The sequence below is a fragment of the Drosophila novamexicana genome, unplaced genomic scaffold (genome assembly GCF_003285875.2).
Source record: "Drosophila novamexicana strain 15010-1031.04,08,12 unplaced genomic scaffold, DnovRS2.1 tig00004549-arrow-arrow-pilon, whole genome shotgun sequence".
NCBI lineage: Eukaryota > Metazoa > Arthropoda > Insecta > Diptera > Drosophilidae > Drosophila > Drosophila novamexicana.
The window spans coordinates 200,902-224,796 of NW_020825047.1; the positions used below are offsets into that span (position 1 = coordinate 200,902).

A 23,895-nucleotide genomic window follows, 5' to 3' on the forward strand; every position below is an offset into this window, starting at 1 on the left:
GCAGAAATAATATCAATGAGGAAATCGTGCCTAGTAAGAATTATATTTAAGATTATCATCTCTATACTTAGAAACTTTCAAAATAAGCATAACCGTTAACTTAACCGCATTTTAAGAAACCCGTTGTGTATAAATATACATATACATGAACATATGCATACAAATGTATGTTTTTTTATTTGAAAATTATATGTGTGCTTAGTAACTGAAATATTGAAAGTCATTATCAGCTTATTGGCCGTAAATTGCCAATAAGATAAATTGCAACAAAGGCATAAAATGTTGCACCTGCATCTGAACTGCTTGCTCACCACAAGCCATAAACACGCCCCTCACTTGTTGCCCCTGTTGACACACTTAACCGACCAAGCGCTCCAAACCAAAACGGCACACTCTCTCTCGCTCTCCCACTCTTCCGCCGACAGACTGCTCTCGTTGGATGCGTTTGTTAGGCAACAAGCCGAATGCAGCTTCGTACAGTGCTTCGTGCTGCCAGCCGAAGCATGTGAGACGCTTCGGCCGCCGTTTTCGTTGTACAAATTCTGTGCAAAGGACACGAAGCGACACAACTCGGAAAACGGCTTGCGAGTTCTTAGCTCAGTTTTCATTGCGTTGCCCTTGCGTGAGGACTATTTTGCGTTTCAGCTCCGTCGCAGTTTTTTTGTCGCGCGTATAGAGGACAGCAGCAGAAGCGAAGCAACAAACTGCAGCCAACAAATACGCGAATTGTAACTCACGTTGCTACGCAGTATATTAGTGTATATGTGTGCGTGTGTGTGTTTGTGTGTGCGCATATTTGCAATTTCCCGCAGCGAGTCGTGTGCAGATTTTTGTGTTTTTGACATTGCACCTGAGCAGCTAAAAGAAGCGGGCGAAGGAGAAGAAGACGAAGCATCAAGCAACAGCAGCAACAACACCAGCAACAGCAGCTGAACCAAGGTACAACGGACCGGCGATCGACCTAACGGCACACTTTGTTTTTGCTGCCAGCGTGTGTGTGTGGGTGTGTGTGTTCGCGGCGCTGTTGCTTCAGAACTGCATGTGTGTGTGTGAGCTTGTGCATGACGTGCAGTCACGTGTTCTAAGGTGATTTTAACGAGTTCCGTGATACGCGAAATAAGATAAGAAACAACGAATAAAAGTCACAAGCAACGACAAACGACGCTAAAACAAAAACCCACAAGTAATACCCATACCGTTATAGTACTCTGCCCCCCCTCTCTTTCTCTTACACGCCTTCTAATACGCTCGCACTCGCATGATGCGGCTCGCTCCAACGAATCTAAATGAAAACAACAGCAAATTGCATTAAATTTGTTTGCCAAACTGTGCGAAAGCAGACGAAAAGAAGAAATGCGCAAAAATTATCAACAAGGTTTTAAAGTGTTGCAAAACGCGTGAAACCGTTTGAAGTTTTGTTAAAGCAAATATACAAAAAGAAATATAATTTACCCAAAACTCAACTTAAACATATTGCTTATTGCATTTATTTGGACTTTCTAAAGGTAAGCCAAGAGTTCTAAAAATATAAAATATAGAAGATTTACCAGCTCTGAACTCTTAACTTGAACTGTTCTGACTTGCTTTTTTGTGGCATATTTTCCGTTAAGAAAATGTTGCCCCATATTAATAAAATGTGTACAACGAATATTTGTTTGATCTTGTTTTTGTAAACAATAATTTTTTGAATAACCATAATGGCAAACACATTTTATTCTTCTTCTTAATTTTTACCTTTTTTTAAATAACCTTTCGTAGTATTCTTGATACACAATATTTTTTAGACTTTTTTTTGCTATTATTAAGCTTTATTTATAAACATTTTTTAAAAACTCGTATAAGAGCTCCTCTTAATACTGCTCATAAGTTTGTATTTACGGGAATATTATCCTCTAATTCTTGCAGTAGAATTATTTTTTGACTTATTTTTATATTATTAAATTTTTTATTTGAACAGTCCTCTAAGCCCAATATAAAGTTTTGAAGAGTACTTTGTTATATTTTTAATTATAAACATTTTTTAATGAACTTTTCCTTTCAATCAAATTCAAATTTAAAATCAAATTCTTGAAGTATTATTATTATAAAGTTATTATTATTACTCTCTTTTTTTTAACAGTCTTATAAGCCCGAAATAAGATTTTGAGAACTACTTTATGCATATTTTTCTTACTTATCAACATTTTTTAAAGAACTCTTTCTTTTAAGAGCTCATCATACAAAGTTTTTGCTAGAATATATTACGAGAATAATCTCCCAAAATTTTGTATGTGCAATTATTTTTTGTTTTTTTTTTTTTTTTTATATTATTAAACTCAATTTGAATTCCTGTTAACCCAAAAAAATATTTTAAAAAGACCTGAAAAATATTAACCAAAATTTTACCGGCAAGCTTATTCGTCGATATTAAAATAGGCATATTCTTATTATAAAAAAATATTCTTATGGGAATAATTTGTGCAGTTAATGTATGTATATTAAATTTTATTAAATTAAATATTTATTAAGCTATTGACAAAAAGACAAACACAGTCTGTACAAATTGAAATTAGTTGATAAAGTGTGCAGCTCTTTTACTAGCACGGTCGAGGTCCCAGGCCAAAACATACAAAAAATAGCCTCTGTTTTGTTTCATTTTCCCTTATTTTCAATGTTTGATGCTTACAATTCGCAACAAGTTGAAGCTGCGAATTTTTAACTGGCTTTTCAGGCAATCTGCTCATTTCTGTGCTGTTATCGCTATTTATTAAACTAGATTAGAGGAGGAGGAGTTTAGGAATTATGGCCGTTTAAGGATTTTCTTCAATATCCCATGCTACAATTTAGGTTAGATTATTATAGAAACAAATTTTTAAACAGCCTTACCAACGCCAGTTAATTGTTAGTATTTATAATATAAAAAGTAATCTAAACCAATTTTCATTCTTTAAGATATCCTCTAAAAAATTGAATGGTCTTCTAGCTTTTTTTATTCCCTTTCCTTTAACTATTTCCCCCACTGATTCGGTGATTTCCCATTACTTTTCTCTTTGTCCTATCTACTTTACACTCTTTATATCTAGCTTACATTTGTTAACTTTATTAACAATCTTCTTACTTTCTTTTTTTCCTATTTATTGTATTTTCTTAATTAATATAGGAAATTAAGATTATTTTTAATTTTACTTAAGAACACTTTTTTCCTACTTACAAGGGTGTCAGATGCTTAGATGTAGGCTCTCCATCGGTCGCTGATGCTAGAAAATTGTGTTCTCTAACTAGGCTTTGCCATTGTCTATTGAAAAATAAGGAACCATTGACGACCATTTTTAAATAAATAAATAAATAAACAATTTCTCTTGAAATAATCCTTTTACAATTCGACAACTTTTGTCCAAAGCTGAACTATTTGGTATTTGAAAATTTTGGTATATTTCTGGACAGTTTCCTGCACTCTTTTGATTGTGCTTATCGCTAAATACATTTCAATCAGGCCATTTAGGCAATTTCCACATGTGTGGGCGTGGCATGGACTGTCCGCTCGTATGGCTTGGCAAACAAAACTTGTCAAATGCACAAAAGTTGTGCTCATGAGTTGGGAATGGGATTGAGAACATGAGGACTGGGCGCACAGGACTCTGTGTACTATGCAACAATGTGCTTTGGTTTTTTTTTAGCTTTAGCATTTGTCGTGTGTCCTTTCACATGTCTTGCTGTGCTCCTTATTTCCTCGCCATTCTTTTTTCTGCTGATATCATTGACGGAAAATGTCAAATGCATAGCTGAGCTTTTTGTTTTTTTTTTCTTTTTTGCCAAATATGCTGAGTCAGGCATAAATTGTTGTTGTTGTTTTTGTAGCGCACAATCAATATGTAGACAAGTTTCTGGGGCATGTTTGATTGACTGATTGATATGCGTCATGATTTATTATAGCCAGGCTAAGGCCAGGGACCTTTAGGGCGGCTTTAAACCCTTAAACTGTAGCTAGTAAAAGCAAACTGGTCGGGTGTGCGCGACTGAAAGATGCCCTGTTAGCAGCTGGATCTGTTTGTGCCGCCTCTTGTATTATATTATTTCATTTAAATGCGTACCGAGCATAAAAACTAAAATACAAATATTTCACATAGAGTTTAAACAGGCGCAAGGCTGTGAAATAACATTTATTTGCTGTTGCCTACTCGCTCGCACTCTCTCCTTCTCTCTCTCTCTCTCTTTCGCTTGCGCTGCATTTTGCGCTTTTGGCCATAAAAATGCCAAAAGTTTTTTTTCGTCCGCTGTATGCGAAAAATAAAGTAAATAATGAAAGCTATTTAGCACGGCCAAGGGGCGCATTAAGTTGTACCGGTTTATCCTGGCACCCAAAAACTCCATCAGCAGGAGCCGCAACAACAACAACAACAACCGAAGAGGGCAACTGGTGACAAGCGTTTAATGAGCTGTGAGCTGCGAAAAGGCGCCTGCCGGTCCAGTCCAGGAATTTTAACAATTTTTTACTGCCACCTGCAAGGACAACGCATTCTTCTTCTATCTCTGCTCTGCTGGCTAAAGGCATTTCTCTCGACGCCAGCATTTTCTTCTCTCATTTTCTTTTTTTGTGCGCTCTGCTGTGGTTTATGCGCAAGATTTTTCAAAAATTTTCCAGCAAAAAAAAAATAAAATAAAACTCGCCCAGTTCACCTGGCAGCTGCGTTAATTAGCTTAAGGTGCGTCGTTGTGGGAATTTTTGCAGAAATATTGCCAAGCCTTTTCGTAATAATATTGCTTCATACAGTCTGTTATTTTATATATATATTTTTTCTCTCTTTTCCTTGGCTTGATAAAGTTTTGTAATTAATTTGCATTTAATTAAAATGAAATTTAATGCTGATAAAGTGATGGGAGCTGAAGCGCATCTGCAAAACCTGCAATTTGTATGACGACAGCTGATGGAAGCCAAAGTGCACAAAAAGTTGTAGACATACACAAGACACAAATAGTTGTAGGTTACCTTAAGATAAGACTTAAACATTTCACGGCATTTCGGCATTTGCTGCGACGAGATTGAAGATTCAAGTCTCTAACTCCATCCTTGCGTTCATTCATTCGATTATTGCTGCTGATCAAGAATATATATACTATATAGGGTCGACATGTTTTTCTTCTGCTTTGGTTTAAATTTGCACAAATGCGTTTTACACTTTTTTTATCCATTTTTAATGGGTTCAGGGTATACAAATACACATTTATTTAAAAAAATGTAGTACAAAATTAAATGAACAAATATAAGTATTATCCAACACTGGTTCTACCTACTTTATGCCCAATACTCATTGATTTGGACGACCTTTCCATTATTTTAAGTCCGTCCATAATTTGTTGCCACGTTTTTCAAAATCGTTTACATTTAATAAGAGATTATAATTCTTGCCCGCGCCTAAAATTGCAAAACTGCAAAAGTTTCTAGCTTAACCACACATCATCCTGAATTATTAATATCTAAAATTCTTACAGTTTGCAATGCACTGACCTTTAGTTACATATACTGGAAAAGCGAACACATAGTCTTATACAATTTATCTATTAAGAAGGATAATAGTTTAAAATTGATTTTCCGATTTTAATGGTGATTTTTTCCTCTGTATACATTTGTATAAAAATTGTGACTTACAAATTAATACAACTTTGAATAAGATATGTCTTCGGCTTAAAATACAATTTTTTTTTGGCTTTAAAACATAAGTTAAACAATTTTTTTGAACACCGTTTTTTTCAATTCAGGGCAATTGTTTACACGTCTGCGCTCTCTGAACCTATTAAAATGGTTAAAAAGGGTATAATTTTTTTTTTGCAAATGTATGTAACAGGCAGAAGGAAGCATCTTCGACCCCATAAAGTATACATATTCGTGATCAGCATCAACAGTCTAGTCGATCTGGCCATGTCCGTCTGTCTGTCCGTCCGTATGTATGAACGCAAGGATCTCAGAACCTATAAGAGCTAGAGACTTGAAATTGCAGATGTAGATGCTCCTAGTTCCCGCGCAGATCGAGTTTGTTTCCGATAATCGATAGCTTACTCCATTTCCAAGTAATCGATGAAAATCGATATCAACATCCTGTTTTTTTTTGGCAATTTTGGTAAATAAAACTTGACATATAGTCTCTCGCTCTTATAGGTTCTGGGATCCTTGCGTTCATACATACGGACGGACGGACAGACAGACGGGCATGGATAGATCGACTCGGCTATTGATGCTGATCAAGAATATATATACTTTATGTGGTCGGAGAAGCTTCCTTCTGCCTGTTACATACATTTGGATTTCGCACAAATACAATATACCCTTATACCCATTTTAATGGGTCTAGGCTATAAAACCAAATTCTATAGGCTCTATCTGACCTCTCTATCTCTCTCTCTCTCTCTCTCCCTGCATCCTTCACTAATTCTCACTCTGTTGACTTATTGGCATCTCACAAATGTTCCAATTAGAAATTATTTAAAAGAAAAATGGAAACACTTGAGCCTTCAGTAGATGCATGGGCAGCACTCGGGCGGGCGCTAAATCAAAAGGTTGCCAGAGTGCTATTAAACCGCTTTTAGCATTGAGAACAAACAAGGACTTGCCACACTGCAAACAGACACACACACACACACACACACAGGCAGACACACACACACATATGGCTGAACAGACAAACTTGTGAAAATTGGTAAACAATTTATGTGGTCAAATAAAATTGCAGAGCAGCAACAAATATAGCAGAAGAAGGCAAAGACGAAGAAGGCGAAAAGCAGCCGCAACAAAAGCAAATTTATTGCAGCTCCAAGAGAACCAAAGACTGCAGCTCCGATTGCTGCTGTGAGAAAAAAGAAGAGAGTGGAAGGGAGAGAGAGGCAAAGAGAGACAGAGAAAGAGAGAGAGAGAGAGAAAGAGAGAGAGAGAGCGCGCTAGAAAGTGCGACGTTCAAGGATATAAATTACATGCTTAGCTACTCGTGGTTCTCATATGCAAAAAGTTTCCCTGCCGTTCCTTCTTTTTTTATTCGGGCTTGGGCTGCAGTTGTTGTTGCGGTTCTTGTTGCTGTTGAGATTATGAAATAAATTTCCACATGCCACAAAATTTTGCAGGCGACGGCGCTGCCAACCGCAGCCAAATATACAACAACAACAACAACAACAATTCCAGCAAATTTTGTAGGTAGATTTCTCTGCATTTTGGTCTTCAGCATTGCCAGGCATATTTATTGTTGTTGTTGCACTTGAAATGCAAGTAGGCAACATATATATCGATACATATATAGTTGTGTATGTTGGCAACAACAACAAAAATGTAGAGTGCCCTATTGAAAGTTACCCTGTAGGAAACCCTCGCTCCAATCCCTATGCTACAAGCACTTTACGCAGCGGCTAAAAGCCCAATTCCACTATGCTAAACATTTGTAACATCGGCATACTTTACATTCTGCGATTTTCGGGGCGAAGACAAACAATTTACTTCACATTCGCAAAAAATGTAAGAAATGTTGATATTGGAATTGTGCGTTAAGCCTTGACTTCCATCTGTTCTCCTCTGCAAAAATATGCACACTTTCACAACTTTTGTACTTCTTATGCAATTCATTTGAAATGTTCGGGCCTTACAGGTGATATTATGATTTGTGTCTATACAAAAAATAATTAAGTGATTATATTTATAGTTTTTCGATAGTTTTAAAGCAGCTCCATACTCTGACCCTTGTTTACAATATCAAAAGCTCTAGCTTCTATCTAGCCTTAACTCTCTATGCTTAACGAACGTAATGAAAGCCGCCTTAAATGTACTCATATAACATTATACTTGTAAAAACATAGACTGCATCGACTCGGCATTTGATGCAGTTCTAAAAATATATAATATATAAACTAATACCTAATAGAATTGACGGGGTCGAGGTTCTGGCAGAGACAGAGAAACCGCAGAGCGCACATTTTGTTTACCAATTTTTCAGCTAGTACAGGGTATAACAAGAATAACATTTGGTAAATTTACATATGGAAATATTTTTCAATCGCCCAAAGGTCTGTCTGTTGTTCTATTTGCCCAAAGAACTTTTGATATGTGGGATCCCTTGGCCAAAGTTTGTGTGTGGCATCGCAAAAAGTTGCACACTTGAATCGACTCGATTTTTTTCCATCCCTTCCCATAGTATATAACCATTTACGCTGGAAATTTGTAAAGTTTTTCTCGTTGCCATTTTCAATATATGGCCAGAGAGATAAAAATAAGAGCAGAGTGCAAGTTGCTAAGCCTTTCTGCCAAACGAGGTTCAATGTAGTTTTTACTTTTTCCTCCCCATCTATTTTTCGCAAAGTAATATCCGAGCGACAGGCATGGGAAAATTCCTGTGGTGCTGGGAGTTGTAATGGGTAAATAATTTAGGAATTGCATACTTTTATTTTTGGCCAGAAAAGCATCGAATATAAACTTCATTGCATATAAAAAGGAACTACATAGAAATTTTAATTATTATGTGTAAAAGATGTATATCTCTTTTAAATTATTTTTTTTTTTCATATTACTTACTTTTATTCTTATTATTGTTTTTATACCCTGAACCCATTAAAAATGGGTATAACGGTATACTGTATTTGTGCAAAAGCCAAATTTATGAACAGGCAGAAGGAAGCATCTCCGACCCCATAAAGTATATATATTCTCGATCAGCATCAATAGCCGAGTCGATCTCGCCATATCCGTCTGTCTGTCCGTCCGTCCGTATGTATGAACGCAAGGATGTAGATGCTCCTAGTTTCCCCGCAGATCGAGTTTGTTTCCGATAATCGATAACTTACTCCGTTTCCGAGCAATCGATAAAAATCGATATCGATATCCTGTTTTTCGGGCAATTTTGGTAAATAACAAGAGCTAGAGTAACCAAACTTGACATATAGCTTCTAAAATAGAATATATATATATGCATTTGATGTTGGAAGAAGAGGGTTCAGTATATCCCCTAGTCGGGATCTCCCGACTAGAACCTCTTACTTGTTTCTTTTATTATTTTATATGCCTTATATAAATTAAAATTTTCTTAGCTTATTGTATATATATTTAATATTGTATTATAATTTTTATTTGATTATTATTGTATCATTAAAACCCCTTTGTTCAAATATTAATTTCGCCTATATCATATCTTATCTTATCTTTCTTTTATATTTGAAAGTGTATTTGTGTTTGCTTCCAACTTGACATTTGTGCTGCTATAATAATTGTTATTGCTTGCTTTAATATCATAAAATTGTAAACTAATTGAAATCGAAAAAAATAAATTAAAAATTAAATTCGAAACATTTATTACTAGATAACATTTTATTTTCATTTTGTACAAAAGACATGTGTTCGCATTTATAAATTGATAGCTTTACATTTTTATCAATTATTAAAATATTATTATTATATATTAATAATAACATATATTTATTTTTTATAAAAGCAAATCAATTTACATATGTACATATGTATTACAAAATTAATAATGTTCTATAAATATAAAAAGTATATATATTTTTTGTTAATAATAACAACAAAAAATGTTTATAAGATATTTTATTATTTAATAACATTTATTCATTACAAATATTTTGAATAAAAGCTAATCAACTTATGCATGTGAATAAAAAATTAATTGTAATAATATAATTTAATTTTTTTTTATTCTTAAATAATATTAAATTAATAATATTATATAGATATAAACAGTGTAAGTGTTATTTAATAATATCAAAAATCATTTATATAGTATTTTATTTATTATTAAATAATATTTGTTCTTTTTTTTATATTCATTTATAGCTTTATGATTATATAAATAAATTATTCATTTTTGAGCTAGTTAAAAAGAAAAAGAAAACCAAGTCAATATATGTTAATAAAATATAGTTGATGGCATTAGAGCATACAGATTTTGAGCAGCAGAAACCTATTTGAATAAAATTTTCGCCAGAAACCTATCAACTAATAAATATATAATTTCTACAGAATCTGTAGTAGATATATTTATACTATTTGTTTTTGTCGAATTAATATTATTTGCCTTGTCCAATTAACCTCTGAGTTCACATCCTTTTGCAGTGCGGTTCGGTTAAAAGTTTGCTGAAGTTAGCCTGCTCTTAAATTAAAATATATAAGTATATATATATTTTGATATTTTCCCTTCTTAAGTTATTTATTAATACGTTAAATATATTTACTTATTAAACGGCTTGCGCCATTTGTGCGTATTTAGCTATATGAAGTCGTAGGATCCTACATTTATTGAGTTTTACTTTATGCAACATTAATATTGTTTAAATATTTTAGAATAATGTTAAAATTGTTGTTTGCAACAAAGCGATTGGCTTAACTTTACTGCCAGCGACTCCGGGTATTTAAAAGTTGCGTCGTTTTAAGTTAGGGCAATTCCCTTGAAAGGTCTAAAGCGCCAGAGAGAACGAGAACGAGCTGCAGTTAGCGGAAAGTCAACTCGAAGAAACGCTTTAAAAAAATCTTGTGCTTTTTTCCACATTTTTTTTTACACTGTTTGACCGAAAACCAATTAAAAGGTTCCGGCTCTTCTGCGCTGTATGCAATTTTTGCGAGTAGTACGTGTGACCCGCTTTTAACCCTTGACGCCCCAAAGCTGTGCGAAACTCTTGTGTCTGGATTGCATTTTGCTGCTTATCTTGCACTGCCCAGACACAGTTCTTGTTGTTTTTGCTGTTGTCTTAGCCCATTGACCACTTAGTTCTCAATGGGCGGCAGGGTTTGTTTTTTGGACCCCGAAGTTTGTCAATGCATAAATTAAAAAGTTGTTGCCTTTTTTTCTTTGGTTCTTCTCACAGCTGCTGTTAATGAAGCCAAAGCAATTAAAAGCGGGCACTGCAAAGCTTAATGGGCCAAAAATACTCGAAAATTCTTTTATATGTGCCCTTCCATTTTTTGGGCCAGGCATATGAGTTTGGGTCTCGGCATGCTCTAATACAATTTGCAGCCACAAAACATTACAACATGTCATGCGTCGAAAAGAAGAGAGAGAGAGAGAAAGCAATGCCCCTCTCTGCACAGAATGAGCTAAGGGGATTATAATAATCCGATTTTCAACTTTAAATGTGGAATATTTCTCATATGAGCACACTTTTTATTTTGTATACCCATAATATGTCTCAAATGGGGTATGTTGCAGAGTAAGAAGGACTCCGAACCCAACAAATATTTGCAACAATTTTATTAAGCTTATCGCCTGATAACTATATTTAATAATATCATCCATTTTAAGCATGCCTGTATTTTAAATGTTTGTATAACTTTTTCTCTGCACGGTAAGAGGGTATCTGCTAGTCGTGCAGTCTACAGCACGCCTGCCTTTTTGCCCCAACATTTTGTGGTTCGTTAAGTCAACCCCCTTGCCGCTCTCTCGTCTAAAATGTTAAACTTTTAGCCCAAAATGTGTGTGTGTGTGTGTGTGTGTGTGTGTTTTGGGCGCTTGGCTAAATCGCTGCAGTTTTCTTTATAGTTATTACTTTATAAAGCTTTCTTCTTCCACTTGTTCGTTTGCTCTTTCCTCTATTTTTTTTCATTTTGATTACAAAATTGCTTTCAATATTTTGCGGAACAACAACAAACTCGCTTTTGCCACACCTGTCCAGGTGCTGTCGCACAGTAGCTGCTGCCCCAGCTGCTCCCAACTATAGAAGCCCATTCGGGGCACCGCCAACTGCAGCCTAACTTGAGTTACGTGTTGCAGCAAAAGTTTAACGCATTAAGCAACCCATTTTTGTTGTTATTGTTTCTGGTTTTATTGGTCTTTGAACAAAAGTTCCACACCAAGGGCTAGCAAGCATTTTGAATGCTTAGCCGAAACTGACTTTCTTGTTACCATAGCTAGCCATATCATAAATTATAATATTATGCTAGGCTAGACTAATTTTAAGTGAGGGCAGCATTTTTACCAATTTCTTCTTTTTATTTATAATATTTTGAATATTCTTTATACTTTCTTGCAGATTTACTAACAAATAAAATAAACAACATGCGGTTTCTTCAAGTTTTCTATCGAACTGCGTTTCTTCTCACCTTGGCAATTGGTAAGTTCCATTTTCTATATTCATCAGCTATTTTTACGATCTTTTAATCATTATACATATTAGGGTTCCATGGAAAATGATTTTCATACATCTCAAACTTGCTTAGCCTCTGCTTATTTATAAACTGGTTCTAAATAATTTTCTTGTGTCGATGCAATTGCTTGAAGTAATAGTAAATCTCTATTAATATCCAATTTTTACATTTTATAAAAAACAATTTATTTCTTAAGTTTTTTAACTCGTTTAGACTTTAAGCTAATTTAACTATGACAAAAATAAAATTGGCAAGAGGGTCCAATTATATTTTTAATTATTTTCAATTTACAAATTTTTTATTTTTATGGCAAAAACATTTTTAAAATATGTTAAACGACTTGTTTTTAATAAAATTAAAATTCCCTTTAAATGTAATCTACATCTTTAACCTCAACCTTTTATATTAAAGATGAAATCTTGAATAACATAAATATAATTGTAAAGGTGATGTTCTATGATTGATGAAATAAAGTCAACATTTGGTTGGCAATGGTTATTAAATTAATAAATTAGCAAACGTATGCAAATATTTTGTATTCAGGCGAAATACTCGCATGCTAGTCGACACGAAAGGCAACATATCAACAATTTAGTTCAATTAGCAAACAATTTGTTTAGCATTGACAAACGTGATGCACTCTGAAAGGTTTATCTGTTTGGAAAATAGATTGAAATCAGCGAAATCATTTTTAATCCAGCTGATCAGGTGCAGCTGAATTAGTTCAAAATAAAATTCGAGAGAAAATAAATTAAAATCAAATATGAAATCAAAATTATATGCAAAATTAAGTAATTAAATGGCATGTCAAACATAATCGCAAAATTAATGCACTCAATAAATTTGCGGGGGCAAAAGGAAGGCTAACAAATCACATAAAAAACAATATTTATTTATGTGCATATATTGCAAACGATTATATGTCTATGCGTTCGAAAATATATATTTATTTTTTCTTAATTAGCCTTAATTAAATATAATGCCACTGAAAGGCGGTGCGATTAAAATTTATGCGATTTGCCAAATGCAGTTAGCAAAAACTAAAATAACATTTATTATTAATTTTTAATGACAAGGCTTAAATATTAAAGGTTGCAACGTGCAGAGAATATGATTTATAAAACTTTTTTTAATCAAATTATTTGTGCTCTTTTGGCGCAAATTTAATTGAACCGCTTTTGGGGGCTATTTCAAGGCAGAAGCATGAAATTTACAAAGCATGTTCTAGGGCTTGAACCAAGCTCTTTGTGAAATTCGTGCAATTGGTTTTCATAGATGCCTAAGGCAACATTTTAATAAGAGCTTCGGCCTGGCAGCTTTTGTTGTTCAATATTAAATAAAATGTTTCCAAATATAGTTTTGCTCGTACTGCAAAACAGCTGATTTACAAAATAATATCATTTGCATATATATATATTTTTAAAGTGAAAATTTCTTAAGATTTTTCTGATTAGGTTTGTTGATCCAGATGCCAAAACAAAAACTATATAATTTAAAATAAAGCTTTTAATTAAAAGAAATTATAATTTGCATTTATTTAAAGTTTTTTATCTAAAAACAAACTTTTATTTTGGATTTTCGGGCTTAGGTCTTCGTTTTTTTTTCTGGTTTTAAAATGATGAAATAGGGGCTTGGAGCTAAGCTCTGTACCTCCTCTGTCGATAAGTGTATGCACATGTTTTTAAATCCTTCCAAGTGTGTGCACACAAATTCTTTTTCAAAAATGTGCTCTTTAATGTTTAACACACACTTGCACAGTTTTCTTACACTTTTTTTATTGCCTCGTCTTGCGGCTTTCAGCAGGTCTGCGGAGGCACATTTTATTTACCTGTGCACATAAATTTCAAAACCACACGCACACACACACAGGCACTCACCCACACATACACACAGACACTGATAAATATTTGAAGAACTCGTGAAGTTGAACATCCCACTGATTTATTCAATAAATCACAAGTTGCCCACGTGGAACATGCGGCGCAGATTTAAATTTTATCTCCGCTCGCACACATATGTGTTATATATATATACATATATACATATATATTGTGTGTGTATATATAATTGAGTTGCTGCGACAACTAACGTTCCGTCTGTCGATCTGTCTGTCTTGGCCAAGACACATGTCAATAAGGCAGACGACTCCTAGTGCCATCGTCCTTGTCACTTAAATGCATTTAACTTGCCGATTCTTGGGTTTATCTACTGCTATATGCATACAGCTGAAAGCGTTTCGTTGTTGTTGTTGTAATTGTTATTGGCAGGGCCAGGCCCCCATCGATTCGATTCAATATCAGCCGACATGCATGTGTATATGTGCATATATATGTATTTATCTATCAGTCAGTTTATCAGCTCGGCAACTTAAATGACAGTGAATACATCAAATGACTTTCAATCCTTTCGCGTGACTGAAATTTTCGACTCTTTGTCAACAGCGACAGGCTCATCTCCGTGTGTGTGTGTGTGTGTAGTTGCGCATGTGTGTGTTTGTGGGTGTGAAGGTGTGCCAATTGTTGTTGTTGTTCTTGTTAGCACACATGACTGTTGTGTGTGTGTGATTGTGTTTTTGTCATTCGCTTGATAAATGCGAGCAACGTGCCTGGCATTTGTTTTTTTTCTTTTTTTTGTATGCGGCGTAGCATTCGAATTTATTTAGTGCTGCTCCTTTTTTTTTGAGTGTGGTATAGGGGCTTCTTTTAGGCCATGACAAGTGGGCTTTGTGGCTTTATTTTTAGCGCTTAGAACAACGCCAGACTTAAGATGCTTAAGAAAGGTTTTATAAAGCAGATGAGTTGATGATAAAATTGTATGCCGAAGATTGAATACTCTTGCAGCTGCGATATAAATATGCATAAGGAGTTTTTGTATGAGTTAAGCCAGGATAGCTTGAAAAACGAAAGAGATTTTTAAACAAATTAAATTTGGAAAGACGACGAATTTCTATATCAATGAAGTTTCTTAAATATTGCTAGAAAGTAAACAATCACAAATGGGTCATAAATAAAAATAAATTAAAACAAGAGGTTCTACTCGGGAGCTCCCGGCTAGGGGATACCCTGAACCTTCTTCTTCCAACATCAAATGCATATATATATATATATATATATTCTATTTTAGAAGCTATATGTCAAGTTAGGTTACTCTAGCTCTTATTATTTACCAAAATTGCCCAAAAAACAGGATATCGATATCGATTTTTATCGACTGCTTGGAAACGGAGTAAGTTATTAGGAAGCAAACTCGATTTGCGCAGGCACTAGGAACACCTACATCTAAACTTTCAAGTCTCTAGCTCTAATAGGTTCTGAGATCCTTGCGTTTATACATACGGACGGACGGACGGACTGACAGACGGACTTGGCTAGATTGACTCGGCTATTGATGCTGATCGAGAATATATATACTTTTTGGGTACGGAGATGCTTTCTTCTGCCTGTTACATACATTTGCAGAAAAACATTATTATACATTATATATAAAAAGAAAGATTTTTCAACAAAAATGTATTTTTGATTACATAGATGTAAATTTTGATTAGAGTTCAAATTGTGAAAAACCAGTTTCCAAATCGAACCTAAAATCGAAGAGTTGAATTGATGTAATCATAAGAAGTAAAAGCTCGCAAAATCTGGTCAGTTCATGGTTTGAACCAGCTACCAGCACTCGTACTGTGCCATATAATACTTTATGATTTCGAAGAAGTGCGCTTGAATGTGTTGCACATTTCATGACAGCTCTTTAATACCCTCGGCCAGAGCATTCATGTGAGATTGTTCGAGATGCTCTGTGACAACTGAATGACAAGCCAAAAATAGTTTCTGGGTCTTAAAACAATTACATGTCATTTATTTGACAGCATGATGTGTGTGAAATCTGAAAAGCGGCATGTTAAAAATAATTTAATATTGAAAACGTTTACTTATTTAATATATATTTTAATTAATTTAAGCTGTCTGTTTTAACTTAATCAATATCCAGCAAGGATTTTACTTCAATCAATTTGAGTGCTCTCACAAGTGTGTGGCAACGACCTGCGCTCAAAAGGGGTCACGCTTTCCCTTATCACTTTGCTACTGATTTCCTATGCATTTACCCTCTCTTTTCAACACACCTTGCCTTTAATTAAATCTGAATCCAAGCTGTGTGTGGGGGGAGATAAAAAAAGAAAAACAAATCAATTGCTGTATTTATTATCGAACCAATTACAGTGCATGCCAGAGCCACCCACCAGCCAGCAATAACTGTGACGCACTCGAGACGTTGGTAATCCCAGCCCCTAGACAAGCACCTAACCCCAGCGCTGTGGTGCTTGACTTGGTTCCGCATTCGTTTGCCATACTTAAAACTAACGGGCGAATCAATGGCAAACACACACACACACACACACACACACGGGGAAAATATGAATAATCTGTGAGGTGTGGGGGGCCTGTTGGCCAAAGGGGGTAAAGGGGGTTCGATTGCTTGGATAAAAATCAAAACAGCCACGAACGAATCGCACAACTATTATTGAATTTGCAATTCGATGCAGTTTTTCAACGTGCGACACGCCTCAAACCAATGCCGGCAGCTCCTCTGAACGGGCGGAGTACAGGAGGCTGGCCGAGAGATCGTTACATAAAATTCATGAAAATCTCGCAACGAGCTAAAAGCCAAAAACGAAAACAAATTGAAGCTTTAGAGCGGCTGCCTGACAAACTGCAGGCTGTAACAGCCGGAAGTTTGGGTGCCAGTTTTCCATTTGTCAAGTGGTTGCTGCCGTGGGCAGGGGTGTGGCTGGTAGAGGGGCTGTGCTAGAGAGCAATGGCAGCTTAAAAATTTTTATGTGGATTTAGGCGGAGGTGGTTGGCTGCATGGTGGAGGCACGGGTAGAGAAAGGGGAGTGTTAGCGTTGCGAGCATGACTCTGACCATTGGGGGTTAAGCGGCTTAATTGCTGCTAAGGTCAATTCTCTGGACTCATTTTACAATTTTTTTCCCTTTTTTCTTTTTGTTATTTTTTGTCGTCGCAAAAAACAGTTTTTATTTTCGCTTTTCATTTTCAATGTGAGCTCACGCAGCTACGACTGCAGAACCTGCTGCGTTATTTACATAATTACAGGAAACAATTTTTATGCACATTTATGTTTTTGAGTGCGTGCTGAGAACGCATCGAAATGGCCGCAAAATAGCTGTGTCCGAGCCGCATTTGCCTAGAAGCATGCACCGGAAAATGATGTGTTAGTTTGACAAAATGCGACATGGCCAACAAAATGTGCAGCTGCCAGTTAGCCAAAATATGTGCATAAACGATTGCTGGACAAATTTTGAAAATACGTTATTTGGCAATTACGAAGCCAATTGCCTAGGCAAGCCCGAATGCCAGGCGAGCCCTGCATTTAGGCACTATTTAAATTAAAGTTTTGGAAAAGGGCTCGTTATTATGCTCAGTCAGAGCGTTGCAAAAAGAGCTAAGACTTAAAAACTTGAATTATTATTATAGAATTATTATAGGATACGGCAGAGACAGGCAGCTCCGACATGATGAGGCCCTTATATTGTTGTTCATTAAGCACAGACGAACTTGTCAATTTGGTCTGTCCACATGTCTTCTCACATGTTTATTTAGACTCCACGCTTTCAAACTATCAACTCATATTCTTCTAGCAGGCGGCATATACATATGCTATGTAGCCGGATAACATATAATTGCCAAGGCAACTATTTTTCGCAGGTCAGGTTTAAGATTCGAATCATAATATCACATAACTAGGGTGTCAACAATTGATTCAAGGCAAAGTTTCTTCATAAATAATATATATATATATGATGTAAATAATATAATATATTGTACATCTAATGTATGGCAAAATCAGAACTATATTTGAACACTATATCAAAAATATAATAATCATATGTATAATGTTAAAAATATAATATATTGGACATCTGATGTATCTCTGCGATTGTATTACATAGTTGACACTCCGAAGATGATATTTTGTATAAGAGAAGGAACTTCATAACAGAATACACCAAAAGTTTTTCTCTTAAATTCTATTTGTTTTAATATGCGACTATGAAAAAGTGGTATAGTTATATTGTTATGTAGCTCTTATGGTATTTACAATTGTGGCTATATGCAGTCAAAGGATATTTATAGTGATGGGGAACGAGGTCGAGTGCTGTAGGCCATCTAAGGGTAGCTCACAGGTAGGTAGGTTGGGTGTAACCTTCGGAGGCGCCTCTCGCCTCCAATCCAACTATATTGTTGCTTCAGTTGCACACAACTATTAAGCAAAGCCCAATAAAAGTGGCCTAGATTTTTGTTTTTAAATCGAAAATAAGCGACAAGGATTCACAAATAAAATGTATCAAAAAAGTTTAGTCCTTTTTTTTTTTTGGAATTTCAATAAATTGTCTGTGCATGTTTGGTCTTTTTTAAAACTACTTTCCTTTTTTCCTGCTCGTGAATTGCGGGGCCTTGAAAATAGGACCTGCTAATAAACAAAAATACAACCAACTAAATAGCAAATCCCTTCGCTGTGCACAACAATAGTTTAACAGAGTCATCTAGATATTATCTGGATGGGCATATGTAGAGCAGCTGTACGAAATTATTTTCATTTGCAGCTCAGGTGAGCTCCGTGCCCTCACCCCCTCACAGCTAACCAAATATTGTCAGACAACATTTTGGCGTTTGCCTTAAATTAACTCAATTAGTTCGCATTGCATTAAAAATTATGCAATGAGCAGTGACATTAAAACCGACACGTGTTTGCTCAATTGCCACAAAAACTGAAACTCAGTCAAGCGCGTGTGGCTGCGTGTGTGTGTGTGTTGTGTGTCTAGGTGTCGCTTTATAGCGTTTATTAACCCCCTGCCATTAACGTGTGGAGCACTCACAGGTATTTGCCTGTCAGGCAATCTTCTGTTGGCTGCACAATTTACACGAACCGATAAAAATCTTCGGCACGCACTACAACAAAACGTAATTTGTGTCTGCTCCCGCCGCCCTCTACCGCCCTCTGTCCGGATCCCGCCCAGCCTAATTATACTGGCTCTTTTTCGGTTCTCTGATTTTTTATTTGGGGCCCGACAATGGGTCGTGTACTTGATTTTATTTTAATAAGTACAACAAGTTGGAGGCGCCGCTCGCCAAATTTGCCGCTGGGCATATGTTGGCCCTTGTACCCCACCATTAACCCCCCGCCCCCTTCACACTATTGTTATTAAACAAAACGATTTTAATGCTTTACTTTTATTTCGTATGTTTGTTTTGTATTATTTTTTCTGGTTGCCCTTTGCTAATGTCTTAATGCGTTTGGTTTTGTTCTGATTCTTGATTTTTTTGTTCGAGTTTCTGGAAATTGACATTTAATTACAATTTGCCTGTGCTGCAAGTCGAGTCGAAATTAGTGGCCACCACACACACACACATGTAAATACTATAGGGCGATAAGTGCCTAGATTTCTATTACCCGTAAATGTATATTAAATTGCAATCGAAACGTAGATAATTCATTGATTTTTCCCCAATGGCTATACTTAAGTATTATATTGAATTAGCCTCGCGGCACTGTAGCATGCAGAAGGGTATGTATGCGATCTTGTGCTCTATTCAAGAGGCCACCAGCTTCGTGCGGTTGATGTTCTTCCGCAGAGGTGAAGAGATTCGGAAGGTGTGCACTTCTAGCGTTGCTCTATACTATGCTCGTCGGATTTGGCGTGGGTCTTTTCCTCTTCCCTTCACATATCACTCCTTTTGTGCTCAGAAAGGATAAGTGCACTGACTGTATACTAATAAGATGAAGGTCCAATAAGATGTATTCGGGCTGTACTCACGTACAGAATTAATAAAAATGAGAACGGCGGACTGTTATGTGAGAATTTCAGTGGCTAGGGTGCGGTAGGTGTTGATCGCTCCCCATTCTTTACCCTCCCAACCTTGGTAACTCGTGATTAATTTGGGTGGTTACCCCTTTACTAATGTTTTATTTAATTCAACATAAACAATATGACTTCAGCGTAGGATCGTACCGGCGACGGACCTTCCTGTACAATTTATCGGTACATTTTAATTAAAGTAAACTTCAGATAACAATCATCTGATCCATATAAGAATGCTTTACTCTTTAGTATTTTGTTTTCTTTTGCCTAGACTCAGGTGTAACAGGGCGGTGTTAAACTATTATATATATTCATGTTAATACACGAGCATTCCGAGTGCGATAAAACCGATTAAATAATTCGTTCGCCAATAATAGGCCGTACTCACTGTAAGTTATATTCGGACTTGTCACTCACTGTTATATCCATCGGTGCAGGTTCGTTGGGCCCATCGAAAGTGCAGTTGGTGTGGTGCTTTAAAGCTTTTGGTAGCTGTGCATAAAGAAAATTATTTAAACGGAAATCGCTGCTACGGGTAACGCTACTATGTACTCACAGGAAATTTGTATATTAAGGTTACATTAAAAAAAAACAATAACGAAAGCAAAGAAAGTAATTAAGAACTAAGAATCCAAACTCAGATTGGCTGGCCTCCAGACAACATCAAACAGCTGATAATCCTACGCGGCTTGACGACGGATTGTTTCAACTAGAACGCATGCGCGCGAGACATCGAGCGAGCTAGACTATTCGATTGCGGTTAACTCTATTTCGTTTCCAGATAAAGACTTCTCCTTCACTCCTTTGTGTCACACCTACGCTTCACGCTATCAAGCGTGGCTATACTCTGCCGAGTAAGATAAGGTATGCAAGACACAACTCGGTCGTTTTAAGCGTTAGACAAATATATAGCGATGAAAAGAACCGGTGTAAACTTTAAGTTGAGCCAACTGCGCCTCAGCCGGTGTGAACTGGAGCTTAACTAATTCGCCGAATAATCGCCGAAATAGGGGCGGTGATTGATTATGGGGCTCTTTCGGCCGGTCGCCGAATTATGTTTAATGTTTAGAGCGCGGGGGCGCCGTACGCAGACCGGCCGATATCTGGGCTTGTCGGGCGCTGCTAACGCTCCCTGTTCCAACACTATGTCGCGTTCGCGAATACTTCTTAACCAAATACGTTTGTCTTCAATTTTGATTATAACCGAAAAAGTTTAACACGTGTGATCTTAGCAATGTTAATTAGAAAAATGAGCAGACGTTATGACTCCGTTGCGTCTGTTCGTTTTCACAGCTGAAGACGAAGTGAACGAGGTGACCGCGTGGATAACTCACTTTGGCTATGCAACTGATACGCCACGCCAGCTACATTTGTCGCTTGTGATATTTAACGGAACTATGGCGTGATTGCTTGTCTTATTCTTTGATGCCGTTTCTTGTCGCTTTATGTATAAGGTGCGAAACTGACGCGAGGAGATGCAACTAACACAACCGCCGAGGCGTGGGAGCGAGATGACATTACGCTGACCACCTCGAGAGATAATACTCTACTTTAGTTGCTGGTTATATACGACTTAATATTAAAAGTTTAATTTTTTCAACTTACTGGCCCCCACACCACAGTTAATACTACGAGAGTCTCAACTGGAGAAGATGTTAACTGAAAAAGGGTCAGTAACTTCGTTTATCAGTCGGTCTATAGTTTTATGTCTTTTAAGTGATACACTCCAATAGATTTGTTGTTTTCATTTGACAGCTCATAATAAGTCGGACTTAATTTCTTGACAACCCTAGCTTTATTGAAGGCTGGGGCGAGTTTGCTACTAAACTTTTTGCTTGCATTACTTTGTGCAAAGCCACGTGCGTAAACAATATCGCCTTCATTTAGTTTTATCGTGCGGCTACGCAAATTATAGGTTTTCGCGTTAGCTGCATGAGCTTTAGAGATGTTATTTTTAGCTTTCGCGCGCACTAGTTGCAATAGATCAGGTGTTTTTAAGGAAGTGTCGTCTGTAACTAAGTTTACTTTTCTAAGAAGTTCGTAGTCTTTACCATTCATGATCATATTCTGGCCAAAGCACAAAAAGTATGGTGGAAATCCTGTACTACGATGCACACTAGACCTCAGTGATCCGCTAATTTCATTCAGATACTTGTCCCAGCTTGTGTGATCCTTTCCTACATATGCGCGTATAGCTGCTAATATGGAACGGTTCAATCGCTCGCTTGCATTCGCCTGTGGAGAATAATTTGCGGTGCAGATGTGTGACGTGCCGAAGCGAGTTAAAAACGCTTCGAAGTAGCCAGATTTGAATTGGGACCCATTATCTGTTAAAATGGATTCGGGTACTCCAAATGTGTAAAATACATGATTCTCTAAGAACTCACAGATTCTATTAGACGTTAACTTTTTCAACGGGTGCAGGAAGTGAAACTTCGTGTGGTGGTCGACAATGACTAAAAGACCGATGTTTCCGTTCTTTGACCGTGGGTATGGACCTAATAGATCCATGTACAATTTTTGGAATGGTCTCTCCGATGTCATAGGTTTGCCCATTGGTGGCCTAAGAACTGTATTAGGACCTTTTGTTGACTTGCATGTGGAACAATTGGATATATAGTCACGAATTTGCGTTACCATGCCGGGCCAAAAGAGATGTCGCTTTAACTTTTCTACCATTTTGCCGATTCCGAGGTGAGCTGAATCCGCCGGATTGTGGGCTCGATATAAGACCTGTTCTCTCAAGTTCACTGGAACCCAAAGCTTCCAACAGTCTGATCTAGCTGTATCATCATCTTTTGCGGGTTCAGTTCGCTTATATACAAATTTATCGACAACCTTTAGGTCTGGTAACTTATGCTGGTTATCATTTATGTTATTTATCAAATCTAGATATTCCTGGGAAGTAAATTCTTTGGACGATACGTCAATAATTGGTCCAAAATTCAAAAGTTCGCAAATGTCGGCTTCGTACCTCCGAGACAGGGTATCGGCAACGACGTTTTGCGATCCGCTACGATGTTTTATTTCGAATGAAAAGCCTTGCAATCGGATCGACCATCTGGCCAAGCGCCCTGATAGATCCTTTTGCCTCATTAGCCACTGTAAAGAAGCGTGATCTGTAACTACCGTAAATTCTTGCCCTTCAATGTAGGCTCGGAATTTATTTATTCCTTTAATGACTGCTAAGCATTCGAGTTCGGTGACTGAATAATTTCGTTGGGCTTTAGACAATTTTTCGGACATATATGCAATTGGTAATTCGACGCCGTCATCATTTGCTTGTGCCAACACACAGCCAAGACCATGCAGGCTTGCATCACACAATAATATAAAAGGTTTCGAAAAACAAGGCGTCCTCAAAACAGGTGCAGATGTCAACTTGTTTTTCAATAGTTCAAAGGCTTCTTTCGCTTCCGAATTCCAATTCATTGGTTTATTCTTTTTCAGAAGTTCAGTTAAGGGAAAGGTTATCGCAGCGTAGTTTTCTACAAATCGTCGATACCATCCGGCGAGACCTAAGAACCGTCTCAATTGCTTCACCGTGGTTGGGACTGGGAATTCATTGATCGCATTAACCTTGCCAGGGTCGACTTTGAGCTGTCCATGGCCGATAATGAATCCTAAATATTTTATCTCTGTCATACAAAATTTGGACTTGGCTATATTAATGGTCAAGTTCGCCTTACGAAGATATATACCTATTTCTTCTAACAGACTCATGTGCGAAACAAAGTCGTCGGAAAGAACCAAGAGATCGTCCAAATATACAAATACTCTTGTTCGTAGACTTGCTGGGATTACTTGATCCATGAGCCTGCATAGAGTCTGCGCGGCATTACATAGTCCGAAAGGCATCACTTTATATTGGTACAAGGGCCTGTTTGGTATTGTAAACGCCGTGCATAGTCTAGACTTTTT

The 23,895-nt window shown here is 36.6% G+C and overlaps 1 protein-coding gene across 1 annotated transcript in view; it reads left to right on the top strand.

Moving 5' to 3' along the window:
- The first annotated feature begins 709 nt into the window (after nucleotides 1-709).
- The window catches only part of LOC115769254, a 64,513-nt gene continuing 41,327 nt past the window's right edge, over nucleotides 710-23,895 (top strand). Inside the window, exons 1-2 of the mRNA XM_030713965.1 lie at nucleotides 710-1,505; nucleotides 11,986-12,066. Coding sequence (XP_030569825.1) covers nucleotides 12,012-12,066 — 55 coding nt within the window. The 5' untranslated portion in view covers nucleotides 710-1,505; nucleotides 11,986-12,011. The remainder of the gene's footprint in view (nucleotides 1,506-11,985; nucleotides 12,067-23,895) is intronic.